An 18,621-nucleotide genomic window follows, 5' to 3' on the forward strand; every position below is an offset into this window, starting at 1 on the left:
AACTGGAAAATATTTTTCGCCACGCGGTATCTGATTTGATTTTCCTTGGAAAAAATTACCAAAGAATTCGAATTTTTTAATTTTTTTAATTTTATTTTCTTTATTTTTCTTTTTCTTTCTTCATCGGCCGGTCGCCCGTGAGCTCGTCCCTTGCCTGTAGCCGGTCGCAGTCGCAGGCCGAGGAAGAAGCAAAAAGAAAAATAAATAAAATAAGAAAAGAAAAAGATAGAAAAGCAAAGGAAAAATAAAAATTCTATTTTTTTTTAAATATTTTTCTTGAAATGACTGTTTCATTAACTATAGACCCGGGCATAGCCTTTTGTGGACTTGGGCCTAAGTGCCGGGGACCGGAGCTCGAGCATCGGGGTCCCAAGCGCGGTCTTTTTGCACTTGAGCTCAAATGCCGGGTCATTGGGCACGAGCACCAAGGATTTGAGCTTAGCCTAGATGGACCTGAACGTGGGCGCCGGAGGCCCATCGGGTATTTTGCCAGTTATATAAAGAGATTGTCATTTTGAGTTGATCATGGATAGACGGACTATCAAGCTTTTTGCAAGCCTGTATAGACCCGTAGATGGGTGATAGGATGTTCTTGGGAAGGGTTGTTTATAAGGAAAACTCTCCTCATTTCGAAATTTAATTGTTGCATTTTTCAATTTAATCACCTTATTGATAATTGCCTATCATTAAACTTCCATTTTTTTTTTTGCCAGGATCAATACATTCAGATCACTTTCCGTCCAAATTTTGGACAGAAAGTTAACGCGGCTCCATATATGTCACTTTCAGATACTTCAACAAACATGTGAGCCGATGAGATGCCTCGAATAACGCAAAAACATGAGGAATGTGACACGCCCCGGACACAATGATAATATGTCGTTTCATATTTGGTTAGAGATATAGGATAATATGTTCATTTTTTGTTAGAAATGGAACAGTTCTATCAATTAGGTGATTGAGATCAAGACTTCGTTACTAAATCGGAAAATGCAATAAAGTTCAGAATCCTCTAGTGAATTAAATTTCTATAAAAAAAAAGAGGAAAAAAAAGCAGCACCTACCTTATTTTCCTTTTAGGTTAATACCATAAAAAACTCCCAAACCGATACACCTGTGACAAGTTTACCAAAAACTAATTTTTTGATCTCTAAAAACCCTAAACTAATATATATCTGCGACAAATTTACTATTCATTAGTTTCCGCTAAATTTTACTGTCAAATTGCTAGGTTGGTTGACACGTGACAGTTGACGGGTGTACTGATTTAGAGTTTTACCCTTTAGGTTGCCATAGATTTATTAGTATGCGGTTTTTCGTGGTATTAATCCAATTCAATAGATGACGAATTTGTCACAAGTATATCAGTTTGATGATTTTGGTAGTAAAAAATTAGTTAGGCGTAAATTAGTTAGAGGTGCATCAATTTGGAGTTTTTCGTGATATTAATTTTTTTATTTTTCTTCTATTTTTGGCCTTTTTTTTTAAGCCAAAATTTATTTAAAGGCAAATTTTTTTTTAAAATATATTCTGTACCCTTCACACCCCACACCGCCCGCCCACCTCCCCCGGGGGGGGCCTCCCTCTTCACACTCGACAACAACATGAACGCAGAGAAATCTCCGCCTACTTCAACTCTCTCTCTCTCTCTCTCTTTCCTTTGTTCAGCGATTCAAATGCGCCCACGAGACCAGTCTACGTCCCTCTCTCTCCCTCTCTCTCTCTCTCTCTCTCTCTTCGCCTTGTCGTCGAACGCATTGTTTACCATTCCCCTCTCTTTCTCTCTCTTACGTTACGACCTTTGACCTTCCTTCCCTGCATCTCCTCCTCCCTGCTTCCTCCGTCGTGCTCTGTACTCAAAGCTCGTGCGGTTCCAAGGCTTTATAAGCCTCGCCCCGCCGAGACCCTCTTCGCTCCGTGCCCGGAAGCTCCCCGTTCCTCTTGACTGTCGGATCGATCCCCTCGCGGAAAACGGTGAGGCGACCCCCCCCTCGTCTTCCCTCCTTTGTCCTGTTTTTTTTTCCCTTCGTTGCGTGTCCTGTTTTTTGGGCGACCGTGAAGCATTTATTGCGCCTTGCCCTTTTTTCGGGTACCCAGATGATAATTTGCGGTGACTGTGCCGCGGGCTTGCCCTTCCTGTGTTTCTGATGTTTTCCTTGTTTGTGCCGTGCTCTCGTCCTGTGATTTTTTTTCCCTCTGATTTCGTCGAGGATACGAGTTGATCGCCGTTGTGTGAGGGGGAAAAAAATTCCGGGTTTTCACCTTTTGCTGTAATTCGCGTGGTTTGAGATCGTTTCTGGGTGGGATCTTGCGAATTCGAGATGCTTGATGCTCGTCGTGTCTTGTCCTCGATCTCGATGTGCTTCGGTTTTGGAGAATTTTCTTCCTAAATGGTTTGATTTTTGGAATCTTTGAAAGTGAAGTCCTTCGGAAATCGACAACATGCTTTCGAAACGGTTTGATCTTTGGTAACTTTCAGCATCTTTTAGGGATGAGCTTGTTCTCTGTTGCGTCGCTGGATTGCGACATTCTGATTTTGACCTCTTCTTCTGCTTGTCCGCGAGCACATATTCCCTCGGGACAAGTTGTGAATTATCAGTTGGAGCTATGAAATTTTGGGTTTTCAGATTGATGCTATCCTTCTGATAATAATTTCAGAAATTCTAAAGTTTTGTCTCCCTTTGAACTTGATGGGGCCTGCTAGATTCTGCCATTAATGATTTTGTTTTCTATGGCTTTTCAGTTGGAACATCATTGTTTTGCAAAATGACTGATATTATTTGGTGTTTTGCTACAACAGGTTGCAAGGGGACCATATCGAGGAGGTTTAATTCTTGCTTATTTCTGCTGAGAGACTGAATCATCGTGTCCGTTATACATAGACGGCTAATTGATTAAGACGGTCGCATTCAAATGCTAAACATTGGCAGAAATAGAAATCAGGGCAGGTCTAACCGATCTCTGTCATTGGGAATGGGAAGTAAGTTTTCATGCAGTACCCTGGTCAAGTCAATTTGAACATTCATTTGAATGGATGAAATTCAGTTTGCATTCTAGTGTGAAACAATCTGATGTTTTTTACTGCTTTGGAATGAACCCTTATATTTTTGTGCTCTGATGTTTTGAACTTGAAATCTATTCTTTCCTTTTTACCTGGGCTTTGAAAGTTCAGAATTAGGGAAGAGAGGCACAAACATATTTGTATTTTGATTTAGTGATGTAAAGTACGTATGTACTTTGTTCAGATGAATTCGTCTTTCGAGAATGTCAACATATTTAGGAAACTTACATTTGAATCTTTTATTGGGATCGCAGTTTTGTCCATTACTGCTTCTTGGATGCAGAAAGATCCTGGGCAAGAAATTATTCTAATATCCTTGAAAATGGAAAAGAAATTTCTTTTCAGTAATATAACATGGGGATATGTACCAACTTACATTGCAGAGAGGTACCCCAAAGGTACCTTTCCTCATTGAGAAGTTGGTGCACACCAATTATTTCAGCCACTTCCCTTATATTCTTGCCATTTTATGATTTAAGGTAACCTTGATAGAAGGAATTGGGTGGAAATGGAGTTGGCAATGTCAACTACCGTTTTGCTTCTCACGATTATGGGAGTTTGTGATTTTATCTGCAGACGCTAGATTGGTAGGGAGGTCTGCTCATTCCGTTGCCAGACAAGAGACAATGCAGTTTTACTTCCTAGTCATCTTCCTTCTCTTTCATACTTCTTTCATGGGACACATTGGACATCTTGACCGTCTTCATTTGATTTCCCACAGTTCATTCATTTTCCAAATCCATTCCTTTGTCCATTTGTTTTCTACTTGATTCTATATCTTTTTGACAAAGCTTTCGCCAATTGTGGGTTAAAATATGGCATTTGGTCATAATTCTTTTGTTTTCCATTAATTACATATTATTTGTTGCTTATCAATGAGAAATAACTTCCTTTGCATGGGTATGTTGATTTGATACAGGCATGGAGTATACAGATCCAAAAAAGAAGACCAATTTTGTAGGGAAAATTATTTTGGCTGCTACCCTTACTGCATTATGCATTATAATGCTGAAGCAATCTCCAAATTTCAGTACACCAAGCCGGGTAATTACTTACAACATGTTAAGAACAGTACTTGTTGACCTCTATGATTTTAATGACTTATAAATTCTCCTGCATGCCTGCCCTTCCTAACACCCTTTACCATACCGACAAATTGACAAAAGAATAGTACATTGTTAATCTCCTGTTATTGTAATGGCTTCTTAATTCATCCTGCATACCTGCCCTCTCTAACACATTACCCCATGTGGACTCAGATGGAAAAAAAATGTAAGTTACCCAAGGGGGTGATAAAGAAACACCCACAAGCATAGTTGTGGATGCGATGCAATAAAATAACTGTTCATGTGGCTGACTTATTGCATCGCACTTTCCTCTATGTCTAATTATGCAAGCAGCAAGCTTTTCCTCACCAAGAGTGTCATTTTGCTAGGATTAAAAGTATCAAACTTGATGTCTAACTTCTATTATCTGTTTTTGTCATCTCCCTTGTAGTTCTCCATTCATGAGCAGGGAGTGACCCATGTCTTAGTGACTGGAGGGGCGGGTTATATTGGTTCTCATGCAGCATTGCGGCTTTTAAAGGAATCGTATCGTGTGACCATAGTGGTATGTAACTTCCTAGTATCTGTATCTCTAGTTCGGATCATTTGGTCTTTTCTCCTTTTGTGTACTGAGCATCAAGAAACATTGTCTTCTCACAGGATAATCTCTCTCGGGGAAATCTTGCTGCCGTAAAGATTTTGCAGGAACTGTTTCCAGAGCCTGGAAGGCTGCAATTTATCTATGCAGATTTGGGGGATGCAAAAAGTGTATCCTTAATGCACAATAATCTATTCTATTTGTTGATTCTTTTGTCGGGATACTTCAAGGGGTTAGGGTGGCTTGAGGCTTTTGGGCTTTGCCTATGGCTTCTACATTTGATATTAGTTCTATCAAGAAAAAATGTTTAGCATTTGACTTTTAACTAATGAACGACTTTGTTTTACTGTGAATAACATTGAGCTACTCAATCTCAAATTTTGAACGAAACATATATATTTGCAATTATAATGACTAAGATTATTTGTATATAAAATCTTTTGTATTTACACTGTTTTATGAAAATAAACCCTCAAATTAAAAGTCTGAAGCTGGGTTTCCAGCTTCATGTGTTTGGCTTCAGCCGAAGCCCATGCCTAACTTATCTGCCAAACCAAATATTTGCCAGGAGAAACCATTAGTTGGATGCAAAATCCCCTCCCAAATAAGCAACGTTGTTATTTGCAAATTTGCTTTGGATTGTTTTCTTTGATTTGCCATTAGGTCAACAAAATATTTTCAGAAAATGCATTTGATGCCGTGATGCATTTTGCTGCTGTAGCATATGTTGGAGAAAGCACGCTAGAGCCTCTGAGGTATGTTTCTTTTCTGGTATATATTGGGCCTTTAAACATATCACTTAAAATTGGTGCCTAAATTTATTGTGAGTCTGCATATAGGTCTTTCAGTATAAGTAGTATGTCAGATCCGCCCTTTGCTTTGCTGATGTGAACTGAATAGTAAATGGTTTAACGCAAAATGGTAAGAACGAGGACACTAATTGAGTACAAATATGTTCTGTCTACATTGGATTAGACCAGGCTTCAAATATTAAGGATTAGGAATTACACAGGCAACAACCATGTTTAGTTTGTTATTTCATCTACATGCAATACATTGCGATTTTTTTGCCTTTTAGTTTGAGACTGTATAGGCTTCTGTGTGGAAAGGTCATAGTAGTGCACTTATCTATTCTGTTCCGTTCCGCATTCTGCTGCTCTTAGGTATTCAGCCAGCATGGTTTGGCTTTGCATTCTGCTGCTCGTAGGTATTTAGCCAGCATGGTTTGGCTTTGGCATTTAACTCTTAACTGATTGATAGATACTTATTCTTCTCACATGTCTGTTCAACAAGATGAAAAGTTTGATTGGGAGTTACTTATTCTTCTGACACGTCTGTTTGACAAGATGAAAGTTTTGATAGTTTGCTTGTTATTATGGTTAGAAGTACTCTGCATTCTCATTCGTCTGAGGCTTTAATATACTCTAATCGTCATGATTATCATTTTATATCGCCACTTTTATTTTTTACCATGGGACGCCAAATTCACAGGATTTCCTCAGAAGTAAATCGTAGTTTCATGTCTGACCCGCCATGGCAAAAATTCCTCTTTGTATGGCGATGTGTCGTTCCTTTCTAGTGGAATTCTATACCAAGCAAAACACTATTGCAGTTGCTGGAGCAGTGGATTTTCCAGCAACATTGCAGTATTTCTCGGAGCTTATCTCGCTAATTTGTTACCCACCATGAATGGCAAACTTTTAGTTATCTAAAACCTTCCTCAATAACTGGCCTGATTATACTGGGTATGAGTATGACGACTGGTTCTTTACAATCTTCCTACTCTTCGCTCTACTTGAACTTTCTTACACTTGTGGAAGAAAGATACGTTGATTGGTTGGCAAACGACCTATGTCTAGTTATTAAAACTTGGATGCATGTTATTGTACATAGGGTGGCCTTTTCATGGGACACGTAGTATACCAGCTTAGGTGCATGATGCCATAAGTATTTTTGATGGATCCCATACCTCTCTTGTCTAATCATCGTGTATCAAAAAATTAAGTTACATAGTTGCACTGAAAATTTGTCCTTTACCATTTTGAAATGAGAGATGGGCTGTCCATCATCCATGGTGTTCTTAAGATGTTCCGACGTACTTCATCCATCTTAGTGTTCAACATTTGGATGGTGTGCTCTATGTCATTGAAAATGAAGGATGATCGAGCATGTCTTCCATTATCCCTCTTAAAATTCTAAAGATAGTATACTCAAGTAGGACTTTGGAGTACGTAACATATTTGGAGTTGCATTCATCCAGCTGGCATTGGGTGCATATGAGTTTTTAATTGATGAATGTGAATAAAAGGTTGATTCTTTGACCCTCTTTAGTCAATTGATGATGTGCTCCCTATCTTGCCAATTGTGACTGATTCTCTAAGTTACTGAATTCGGATTCAGCACCAAATTATTAATATCACTTTCTAAAGGTTTGTGACTTTTTAATTTTGATTTTAAAAATTAAAAGTATCCTTCAAGTATGCTTGTAAGTTCAACTGTGAACAAGGGTTCTATTTGATATTGGGGCCGTGGCTGCTTGTTGTAAATTTCCTCCTGTGCATAGTTGTGAAGGTCTAAGTAGGTTTCGGCCAGCTTGTGGGTAAAGAAGTGAGATACTTTTAAAAGATGTTTTAAAGTTTAAATTTTTGTGAATTATTACACTTATTACATAAAATTAAAAATGTTAGGATGAGAAACTTTCCGATACCTTTAACACTAACATGCTACTTCTTAATATGTCTATGTACGTGAAATGCTATATTCTGTTAGCATTAGATTTGACTCTGCAATTGTTTTCTCTAAAACTTTAAGCTATTAGAGAAAGTGCGTATATGTCTTACATCTTAAGACTTCTTTACAGGAAAATTGACAGGATGATGAGGGCCTTAAAGCATTTAAACCTGATAAGTGTTGGTGAAAGAATATGTAGAAAATCATGACGTATAAAAAAGGGAGACCCATATATTTATAAGCTATCAAACTAAAGTGGATCGCATAATTGTCTCTATAAAAAGTTTAGGCTGTTAGAGAATAGTGTTGTGAATATATATTTTTTAAGTTAGACCTTGACAGTTTGCAAGGGTGATTCAATCAGCAGTTATTGAAGTCTGCGCGATTTGCAATTAGTTACTTAACTTTGTGCGATTTGCAATTAGTTACTTAACTTTGATTTCAATCACTTGGAGTCCATGTCAGCACCATGAGCGTCCATGTCAATACTTGGAAAATTGGTTCACTCGTATTAAGCTGCATCAATTGCAAAGAAATGGAAGTTTAGTACCATTTGTTGATTGGAGTCGAAGTTTAGTTTTTTGATTGCTAAGTGCACTATAGTTCAGTGATCATAATTTATATTTTCCCGAAATTGCATATTTCTATCTTGGCCGTTTTAAACTAAGTGCTCATTCCTTGTTTTTCATTTGTTCTGATGAGCTGAAATTGCTTTTGTGGCTTGAAATCATCATTTAATGATCTTGGCAGGTATTACCATAACATAACATCAAATACATTGGTAGTATTAGAAGCTATGGCTGCGCATGGTGTCAAGACCTTGATATATTCTAGCACGTGTGCAACTTATGGAGAGCCTAAGACGATGCCTATTACCGAGAACACTCCGCAGGTGAAAGTTGTCACTTGTTGCAACTCTTTACCTGAATATATGTCTTTCCATGCTTCTTGATATGTTCTTTTTCTACTGGGGCTGACCGCATTGTATTTGTGGTGTAAGTTCAGGTACCAATTAATCCTTATGGAAAGGCCAAAAAGATGGCAGAAGATATCATTCTTGATTTTTCTAAAAATTCTGGCATGGCTATCATGATACTAAGGTATGTCTTGTACATGTAACACGCATTTGGTTGAATAAAATTAAGACAGTAATCATGATAATGTTATCATGTATTTCGATTTGCTAGGTTAATTTTTTTTATCAATTTGGTTGCTTTGAATTTAGATGACCTTATCTAAGTCGTTTTGTTGCTCTTATATATTTTTCTCTTACCGAGACTAATTTTAATTTGTCGAAATCAAACACTTATGTTTAGTTACAATGTTTTTATTATGGAAATGGTATTCTCATACTCAATAGTCAATACTTATTTTGTGATATATCTCTTTATGGAATATGCCAGTCAGTTTTCTGTAAAGTTGTCACAGTATTGTAGATTATGATTGCCATCTATGTTGTACACATGCAATTCTTGGTGGGGAAGTCCCCATTTTGAAAAGTGTTGCTTGTTGATTGATCTATGATTTTCATGTTGCAGCATTGGCTGACCTGAAAATATTTTTAACAGTGCGATACTGTTTACTCAATTCATTGTGGGATTATCTCTGCTAGAGTAATACGGATATAGAATCTTCAGTACATGATAGTATTGTGTTTTGATAGTTCTGACAAATTTTTTTTTCTAAATGTTTACTGGGTGAATACTTCCCAGGTACTTCAATGTGATTGGGTCAGACCCTGACGGAAGACTGGGAGAAGCACCACGACCTGAATTACGTGAGCATGGACGAATATCAGGTGCCTGTTTTGATGCTGCCCGCAGGATCATTCCTGGGTTGAAGGTACGATGATTTTGGGGTTTTATTGTTTGTGTCCAATTTTGCACTATTCTTTACTGGTATTAAGCTTGGCAGTAAGGCTCTTTTGTTTTTGCTTTCTTTTCTGAGTGGTTAGGAGATAGGACACAGCATTTGCCAATCTGAAGTTTTTGGTTTTCGCAGGTTAAAGGAACGGACTATAGCACGCCGGATGGTACTTGTGTCAGGGACTATATTGATGTCACTGATCTAGTTGATGCTCATGTGAAAGCTCTTGAAAAAGCAAGTCCCAAGAATGTAGGAATATACAATGTCGGCACTGGCAAAGGTATGGGGAAATGAATTTGATTCTTTTGATAAGAGGCAACTTTCCATTTTCTTGTTTTAGTATTTGTCGAAAATTTAGAGAGCTGATTTTGCTTTGGTGGCATCCCTTGAGAAGCGAACTCTGGGAAAGTAGAAAATTTGTTTTTATGCTTTCGAACTACTTTATTTCGAAAAATAAAATTTTACGAGTACCTTTTATCAGTGATAAAAACCTTCATGCAATGAGAAATATTATTGATAAAATAAGATATATGTGGATTGACAGAATTTCGAGTCACTTTCTTGAGAAGGTAGAAGATAAAAACACATGTAACTGTTTGTGAGAATGAACAGATGAAGAACTTAGATATGCCAGAAATTTATCTGTCTATGCTTTGTGAGAAGGAACAGATGTATCTGCTTATGCTTTCACGTATCATAGATATGTTGGAATTTATGTAAACAGGTAGATCAGTGAAGGAATTTGTGGATGCTTGCAAGAAGGCAACTGGAGTGGACATCAAAGTTGATTACCTGCCACGAAGGCCTGGTGATTATGCAGAAGTGTATAGTGACCCCACCAAGATCAAGGTCGAGCTAAATTGGACGGCGAAATACACCGATCTTCAAGAGAGCTTGGGTATAGCATGGAGATGGCAAAAGTCGCACCGCAACGGGTATGGAACTTCTAGAATGGCTGCTTGAAGCATCATATGCGAGAGTCGATATTAGTAAACTAACACAACCCCTGCCATGAAGTGCTGACTCCACTTGATATTCGATTTGCGCCATCACAGAAGTTAGAAGGAAGGGGTTGGGAAGTGAGGGTAGATTTGATACCCTTCGTTTTCTATATATTGGGTTAATTACAGGAAGAAGCAGCTCATTCTTTGCATGTATTGTAAACAGAGTTTAAATAAGGAAGCAGGCCCTCCTTACAGTCTACAAGTATTGTCCTGCCCTCTCTCTCTCTCTCTCTCTCTCTCTCTCTCTCTCACACATACACACACACACACACAGGTAAGATATCATCAAGAATGCTCCTTATTTATATCAAAGAATGATACGATCCATAAAAAAGGTGAGGAGAGGTGACCCGTGTAGCTACCTCTATAAGCATTATCACGAGGGTTATATATTTGGTATGAAATGTTTTTTTAAGCTATAATTAATTGCTTGTACGTGTATGAGCCGATCATAGTTCTACTGGTTTCTCTGAAGTCGAGAAATCTCTCCACACGATATAGCAAATGCTCAAGGCACAATTTGTTTAGAGTTTTGCTCATGACATAGCTCGAATATGCTCGCTCGAACATGCATTCAAAGCAAGTTCAATGGATGAATCCAATCGATTTCAATTACACATTTAGATGATTCAGACAAAATAGGATGAATTAAGTCTAATCGATCGAATTTACGAATGAAATATTTGAAATTTATGTGAAGACACGTTTCGATATTAAATTTTTGAATGACGCTTTTGAAATAAGGTTAGGCAATTTGAGAACAAGAATTCTAATAGCCTACTTCGGATCTAAGATGTAAAAGAGTCGTTACACTAGCCTAAAAATGCACATAATTTCTAAAAGCATTTTGACTTTATAACGACGTATTTTGTACATATCGGTTAGATTGAATTCATTCTATGTTGTTTGAATGTCATATGAATGCGTAATCGAAATTGATTGGATGCATCAATTGAACTTGCTTTGAATGCATGTTCGAGCTGTCATGAGCAAACACCTCATACCAAATTGTGCCTTGAGCATTTGCTATCTCACGTGGAGATATTGCCTCACTTCAGGGAAGCGAGTAGGACTATAACCGGCTCATACATGTACATGGGATTAATTATAGCTTAAAAAAATATTTCATACCAGATATATAACCCTCATGATAATGCTCAGAGACCGATTATCACACTTAAAAGGTGGATTTAACCTCCGAGGTCTTAAAAATTGAATTAGACTGTGAAGTCCCAAAGGTTGCACTAAGCTCTGTGGCTTGAAAGCTGAACTAGACTCTTTTAAGTTTTTGAAGGCGGAACTTGACTCTGAGGTCTTAAAGATAAAGATTAGACTCTGAGGTCTTAAAGATGGAACTAGATTCCAAGGTAGAAAAGGTTGGACTAGACTGTGAGGTCTTAAAGATCGAATTAGACACTGAGGTCTAAAAGATTGAACTAGATTGTGATGTTTTAAATGTCTTGAGGTCGAAAAACTCGAGCTAAACTAGGAGATTTTAAAGGTTGAACTAGACTCTAAGGGTTGATAACCATTTTGTTCGAATGAGAACGTAAATAGATTTTTCTATTTCTGGTTCCTGGATGAGTTTCTGAGAAAAAAAACCCGTTTGATAACGACCAAAAATTTCTATTTCTAGAACAGAAACCCGTTTGATAACAGCACAAAATTTCTATTTCCTGAAACAAAAACCCGTTTGATAAACAACAGAAAATTCTATTTCCAGGAACAGAAATCCATTTTTTTAGAAATGGAATAAAAATAATTAAAAAATCTGAAAAATTCATAAAAATCTCAAAAAAAAATCAGAAAATCCCAAAAATTGAAAAATTCCAGAAAAATCATCAAAATGTCAAGAAAATAAAAAAATTCAGATTTCGGGAAAATAGGAAATTTGTTGAATTTTTTAAAAAAATCAAGAAATCAAAAATTTCAAAACTTCACTGAATTGCTTAGAATACTTGTAGCCACCCACTTTGAGTAAAATTTAAATTTTTGAGGTGCCCAAAAAATATAAAAAAAAATTTCCAAATTTCACAAAATGGCTTAGAATACCTGTGGCCACCCACTTTTTGAGTAAATTTTAATTTTTTTGAGATACCCAAAAAAATTTAAAAAATTAAAAATTTCAAAACTTCACAGAATGGCTTAGAATACCGTGGCCACCCACTTTGAGTGAAATTTTAATTTTGGAGGTGAAAAAAAAAAAATCAATAATTTCAAAACTTCACTGAATGACTTAGAATACATGTGGCCATCCACTTTGAGTGAAATTTAAATTTTTTAGGTGAAAAAAACATAAAATATCAAAATTTCAAAACTTCACAGAATGACTTACAATACCTCTAGCCACCCACTTTGAGTAAAATTTAATTTTTTTTAGATGCCCAAATGGTATTTTTGATTTTTTTTTTGGTTCCTAAAGAAAATTAAATTTCACTCAAAGTGGATGGCCACATGTATTCTAAGCCACTCTGTGAAGTTTTGAAAATTTTTCTTTTTTGCTTAATTTTATTTTTTTTTTCGACACCTAAAAAAATTAAATTTCACTCAAAGTGGGTGGCCACATGTATTCTAAGCAATTATGTGAAGTTTTTTTATTTTTTTATTTTTTTATTTTTTTCGGCACCTAAAAAAATTTAAATTTCGCTTAAAGTGGATGGCCATAGGTATTCTAAGCCATTTTGTGAAGTTTTGAAATTTTTTCTTTTTTTTTTTTTATTTTTTATTTTTTCGGCAACTAAAAAATAAAATTTCGCTCAAAGTGGGTGGCCACAGGTATTTTAAGCCATTCTCAGTAAAGTTTTGAAATTTTTACTTTTTGCTTATTTTTATTTTTTTGGCATATAAAAAAATTTAAATTTCACTCAAAGTGGGTGCCAGGTATTTTAAGCTATTCGTGAAGTTTTGAAATTTTTTATTTTTTTCGGCACCTAAAAAATTTAAATTTCACTCAAAGTGGATGGCCACAAGTATTCTAAGCCATTCGTGAAGTTTTGAAATTTTTGATTTTTTTTTTTTTTTTTATTTTTTTAGCACCTAAAAAATAAAATTTCGCTCAAATTGGGTAGCACAGGTATTCTAAGATATTTTGTGAAGTTTTTAAATTTTAGAATTTTTTATTATTTATTATTTTTTTTGGCAACTAAAAAAATTAAATTTTGCTCAAAGTGGGTGGCCATAGGTTTTCTAAGCCATTTTGTGAAATTTTGAAATTTTTTATTTTTATTTATTTTTATTTATTTTTTTCGTACCTAAAAAATTTAAATTTCATCGAAAGTGGGAGCCATGATTCTAAACCATTCTGTTAAGTTTTGAAGTTTTTGATTTTTGCTTTTTTTTCTCACCTCAATTATCGTGACTTCCATATGAATATGTGTGTTGAAGAAAATGAATTCCTCGAAATGGTTCTCACTTTTGTTCCGGAAATGAAAAACCAACTTTTTTTGGTTCTCATTTCGGTTTAATCGATTTTGGAAGAAAACTTGTCCGGAAATAGAAAAATGAAATTGCGTTACCAAACGGGTTTTTGGTCCAAGCTCGATTCAGGAACAAAACCAGGTTCTGACGAACTAATGGTTTTCAAAGCACCTAAGGTGTCAAAGGTTGAATTAGACTTTGAGGTCTAGATGGTGGAATTAGACTCTTAGGTTACGTTTGGCAGTTAAGATATAAGTCAGAATATGATAACATTTAACATATTCTGTGTTTGATTCATGCCCAAGTCAGGATAAAATTGGTTATAAAGGGATATAGCCTGGATATGGGAAATATGAGATAAAATTGGATATGATTTCTTATATTTGTGGTATAAAAGATATTTTTCTTGAATGATAAATTTCTTAAATAATAAAAAATTTGAATCTAATATTAAAAACAAAATCCAAACTAGCAAAAAAAAATCATTTTCATTTTTATTTATTGCTATTTTTATTTATATATTTTTATTTCTTTATACTCTATAATATATATTTTCTGTGTGTATACATTTAGGGACCGCATGATAACCATTCTGGTTCTGTCAAGAACTGGTTTTTTGTTCCCAGAATCAGTTTTGGACCAGAAACCCGTTTGTTAACGCAATTTCATTTTTCTATTTCTGGGACAAGTTTTTGTTCCAGAACCGATTCTGAACTAGAAATCAGAACCAAAAAAAAGTTGGTTTTCTATTTCTAGACCAAAAATGAGAATCATTTCTGAGAGAACTCTTTCTTTAAAACACATGTTCATCTGGAAGCCACGATCTTTGAGGTGGGAAAAAAAAGCAAAAAATCAAAAATTTCAAAACTTCACATAATGGTTTAAAATCTGTGGCTACCCACTTTGAACGAAATTTAAATTTTTTTAGATGCCGAAAAAAATAAAATAAAAAATAAAAAAATCAAAAATTTCAAAATTTCACAAAATGGCTTAGAATACCTATGGCCACCCACTTTGAGCGAAATTTAATTTTTTTTAGATGCCAAAAAAAATAAAAAATAATCAAAAAATCTAAAATTTAAAAACTTGACAGAATGTCTTAGAATATATGTGGTCACCCAATTTGAGCGAAATTTAATTTTTTTAGATGCGAAAAAATTAAGAAAAGCAAAAAATAAAAATTTCAAAACTTCACGAATGGCTTAGAATCCGTGGCCATCCACTTTGAGTGAAATTTAAATTTTTTATGTGTCGAAAAAAAAAAAAAAAATAAAAAATTTCAAAACTTTTGAGAATGGCGTAGAATACCTGTGGCCACCCACTTTGAGCGAAATTTAATTTTTTTTAGATGCCAAAACAAATAAAAATAAGAAAAAAAGCAAAAATTTCAAAACTTCACAAATGGCTTAAAATACCTGTGGCCACCCACTTTGAGAGAAATTTTATTTTTTTAGGTGCCTAAAAAAATAAAAAAAAAAGCAAAAAATTAAAAATTTTAAAACTTCACATAATGGCTTAGAATACTGTGGCCATCAACTTTGAGCAAAATTTAAATTTTTTAGGTGCGAAAAAATAAAAATAAAATTTCAAACTAAATTTGAAATAATTTGAGGAAATTTAATTTTTTAGGTGCCGAAAAAAATAAAAATAAGCAAAAAAACAAAAATTTCAAAACTTCACAGAATGGCTTAGAATACCTGTGGCCACCAACTTTGAATGAAATTTTATATTTTTAGTTGCCAAAAAAAAGAAAAAAAATCAAAAATTTCAAAACTTCATAGAATGGCTTTGAATACATGTGGCCATCCACTTTGAGTCAAATTTAATTTTTTTTAGGTGCCGAAAATAATTTAAAAATAAAAAATACCATTTGGGCACCTAAAAAAATTAAATTGCACTCAAAGTGGGTGGCTAGAGGCATTCTAAGTCATTCTGTGAATTTTTAAAATTTTTGATTTTTTTATGTTTTTATTTTTTTTTCGGCACCTAAAAAAATTTAAATTTCACTCAAAGTGGGTGGCCACAGATATTCTAAGTCATTGTATGAAGTTTTGAATTTTTTTATTTTTTGCTTTTTTTTCACCTAAAAAAATTAAAATTTCACTCAAAGTGGGTGGCCACAAGTATTCTAAGCTATTCTGTGAAGTTTTGAAATTTTTGAGTTTTTGAATTTTTTTAGGCACCTTAAAAAATTTAAATTTCACTCAAAGTGGGTGGCCACATGTATTCTAAACTATTCTGTGAATTTTTGAAATTTTTGATTTTTTAATTTTTTTTTGGCCACTTAAAAAAATTTAAGTTTCACTAAAAGTGGGTGGCCACAGGTCTTTTAAGTCATTCTATGAAGTTTTGAAATTTTTGATTTTTTGATTTTTTTTTGAAAAAATTCAACAAATTTCCTATTTTCTAGAAAAATCTGATTTTTTTTTATTTTTTGGAAATTGTGATGAATTTTTCTAGAATTTTTCTATTTTTTTGGATTTTTTGAATTTTTTTGAGATTTTTATGAATTTTTTGGATTTTCTAATTATTTTTATTCCATTTTTTAAAAAATGGATTTTTGTTCCTGGAAATAGAATTTTGTGTTGTTTATCAAACGGGTTTTTGTTTCAGGAAATAGAAATTTTGTGCTATTATCAAACAGGTTTCTGTTCCAGAAATAGAAATTTTTGATCGTTATCAAACGGGTTTCTTTTATCAGAAACTCATCCTGAAACCAGAAATAAAAAAATCTATTTCTGTTTCAGGAACTCATTCCGGAACAGAATGGTTATCATTCGCTGCCTTAGTATCTATATTATTAAATATTTTAGGCATAATAGTTTGGTTTATTATTTGACAAAATTAAGGAAAGATGGAAGGGAATAGAGATAGAAAATAATAAAAATATAAGTAAATAAAAATGAAGTAGAACCTAGATTTTAAATGAATAAATCCAAACTTGAAAAAGATCTTTCTAATTCTTGAGGAATGAGGGGCAATGAAATTGATGAAAAAGCCATACCCTCCTCATCTCCTTCTCCTCAATATATTTGGTTCACGTTGAAATTTCACGAATCCTTTGTAGTTTTTTAGTTCACATCAAAGCTTCACGGAAATGGTGAGAGAGGCGAAGCTTCTTCTTCGTAGCTCTCTGATTCACGTCAAAAATCCACGAAAGCAACAAGAGAGTCGAAACTCCTTTTTCCTGCGAGGTTCATGTTGAAGTTTCACAAAAATAGCGAGAGAGTCATAGCACTATAATTTTCATAATTGCAAAAGTGAATGATCATATTTTCTCTTTCTTACTAGATTTGGCCAATTACGAGAGATTTTTACAATCTCCGTTTGTGCATTTTTAGGTTCATTTACACTAATATATCATAAATACCAAATAATGGACATGATAATATATGAAAATATCCGACTTTATTACTGCAATTCACCAAACTGTGGATAAAAGATAGTAAAATCCATAAATTTCATATCTTATCTTATCCAATGCTATCTTGGTTAAAAATCCAGACGATCTAACGCAGCCTTAAGTCTAAAAGGTCGAGCTAGGTTTTAAAGGTTGAACTAGACTCTAAGGTCTGAAAGATTAAACTTGAAAGCCTAAACTCTTAAGCTAGGTCTTAAATATGGAACTAGACTCGGAAGTCTAAGAGAGATCGAACTAGACTGTATGTGTTAGCACTTAAAAATTGTTAGGATTGGCTTTCTCCTCTGTAAAATATAGAGCAATTTGGGTTCTGTGTGACTGCACGTCAGCCCCAGGAGTAATTCATGACCCTGCATCGACTTTAACTTGAATGAATGTAGATTGCACGACTATGTGTCAACATTGAATACTATATCATTTTGTGACAGCTTTAAGCTGCATGACCGTGTGTCGATCAGGGCATCTTTGGTCTTTGGAGTGGATTCCCACTCCGCAAACTAGGACCGGAGAGAATCGTCCTAGACTTTGTTTTTCCTTATAGAATCGTGATCTTTAGGCTTCATGAGGAGTGAATTCCCCATTTGTGAATGGCTTCCCCCTTAGTAATGAGTTGGAATCCTCCCAATGTGATTATTCCCACAAGATTGGATTCGTCTTGTCTGCTTTGTATGTTGTCAACTTGTCATTCTCTTTTGTAGCATCATCATCATGCCCCTTCATTAGGAAAAAAAGGGGCTCCTGCCAAAAATTAGGTGTTAATTGTTGTCTTTGTACTGGTGTTCTCGGATTCAAACGCCAACACAAAGAATGGCAGTGGTAGATACCTAACTTTGACCAAGGTTTTGACCAAATTTCGCACTTAAGTCGTGAACCTCATTAAGACTGATGGAAGGGTACAATTAGATCGTGCTGACTGCTGAGAGGGGCAATGCCAAATTTGCCCAAGTCGTATGACCGGATGGTTGGATATTGCGACTTTTAACCATGACTTCGGATCACAAGGAGATCGGCAAAATTACAATTTTTGCAGATCAAGTGATGAGTTCATGTAGATCTGCTCGTAAACTTTCTATTGCTTTGAGAATCATTCCGAACAAAGTTTTGTTGAGGGAGATATCGTGACGTTTGACCAGGTATTGTGCCGGCGCCCAGTTGGTATTGAGCCATCGCCTGGTCGTGCCCGCAAGTCGTTGGGCCAAGCGTGGCCCATCATAGGCCGAAGCCAAGGCACTCACCGGGCGATCGCTTGTTGGGCCTCCGTCGAGCGAGCATATATGCCTGGCCCCATGCTTTTCGAGTTGTCGCCTAGTAGCATGGAGGCCTAGCCCAGCGCGAGCAGGCCTCGCGGCCAGCACTTGGTCTGATCGGCGGGCTAGTGACCCGATTTCTTTGATTCGGGTGGGTCGATTTGACCCGGCAGAGCCCCATTGTGCCATTACAGTTTTTCAAGGTATTTCTAGCACTTTTAAAGAGTGTTT

The 18,621-nt window shown here is 35.4% G+C and overlaps 1 protein-coding gene across 2 annotated transcripts; it reads left to right on the forward strand.

The window, feature by feature from the left end:
• The first annotated feature begins 1,706 nt into the window (after positions 1-1,706).
• LOC115689434 (UDP-arabinose 4-epimerase 1-like) lies at positions 1,707-10,507 on the forward strand. Of its 2 annotated transcripts, none has more exons than XM_030615461.2 (11): positions 1,707-1,974; positions 2,801-2,980; positions 3,981-4,105; positions 4,559-4,672; positions 4,768-4,875; positions 5,369-5,460; positions 8,186-8,327; positions 8,441-8,535; positions 9,148-9,277; positions 9,437-9,581; positions 10,026-10,507. In XM_030615461.2, the coding sequence occupies exons 2-11, from the start codon at positions 2,914-2,916 to the stop codon at positions 10,262-10,264; spliced, it is 1,257 nt and encodes a 418-aa protein (XP_030471321.2). In that variant the 5' UTR covers positions 1,707-1,974; positions 2,801-2,913; the 3' UTR covers positions 10,265-10,507. The 2 variants fall into 2 exon arrangements, with proteins under 2 accessions (XP_030471321.2, XP_056175632.1); XM_056319657.1 differs by having other exon boundaries at positions 2,801-2,936; positions 3,979-4,105.
• The last annotated feature ends 8,114 nt before the right edge of the window (positions 10,508-18,621 follow it).

This window comes from Syzygium oleosum, unplaced genomic scaffold (genome assembly GCF_021117445.2).
Source record: "Syzygium oleosum isolate NSW1041296 unplaced genomic scaffold, Sole_v2.1 Sole_v2.18, whole genome shotgun sequence".
Lineage (NCBI taxonomy): Eukaryota > Viridiplantae > Streptophyta > Magnoliopsida > Myrtales > Myrtaceae > Syzygium > Syzygium oleosum.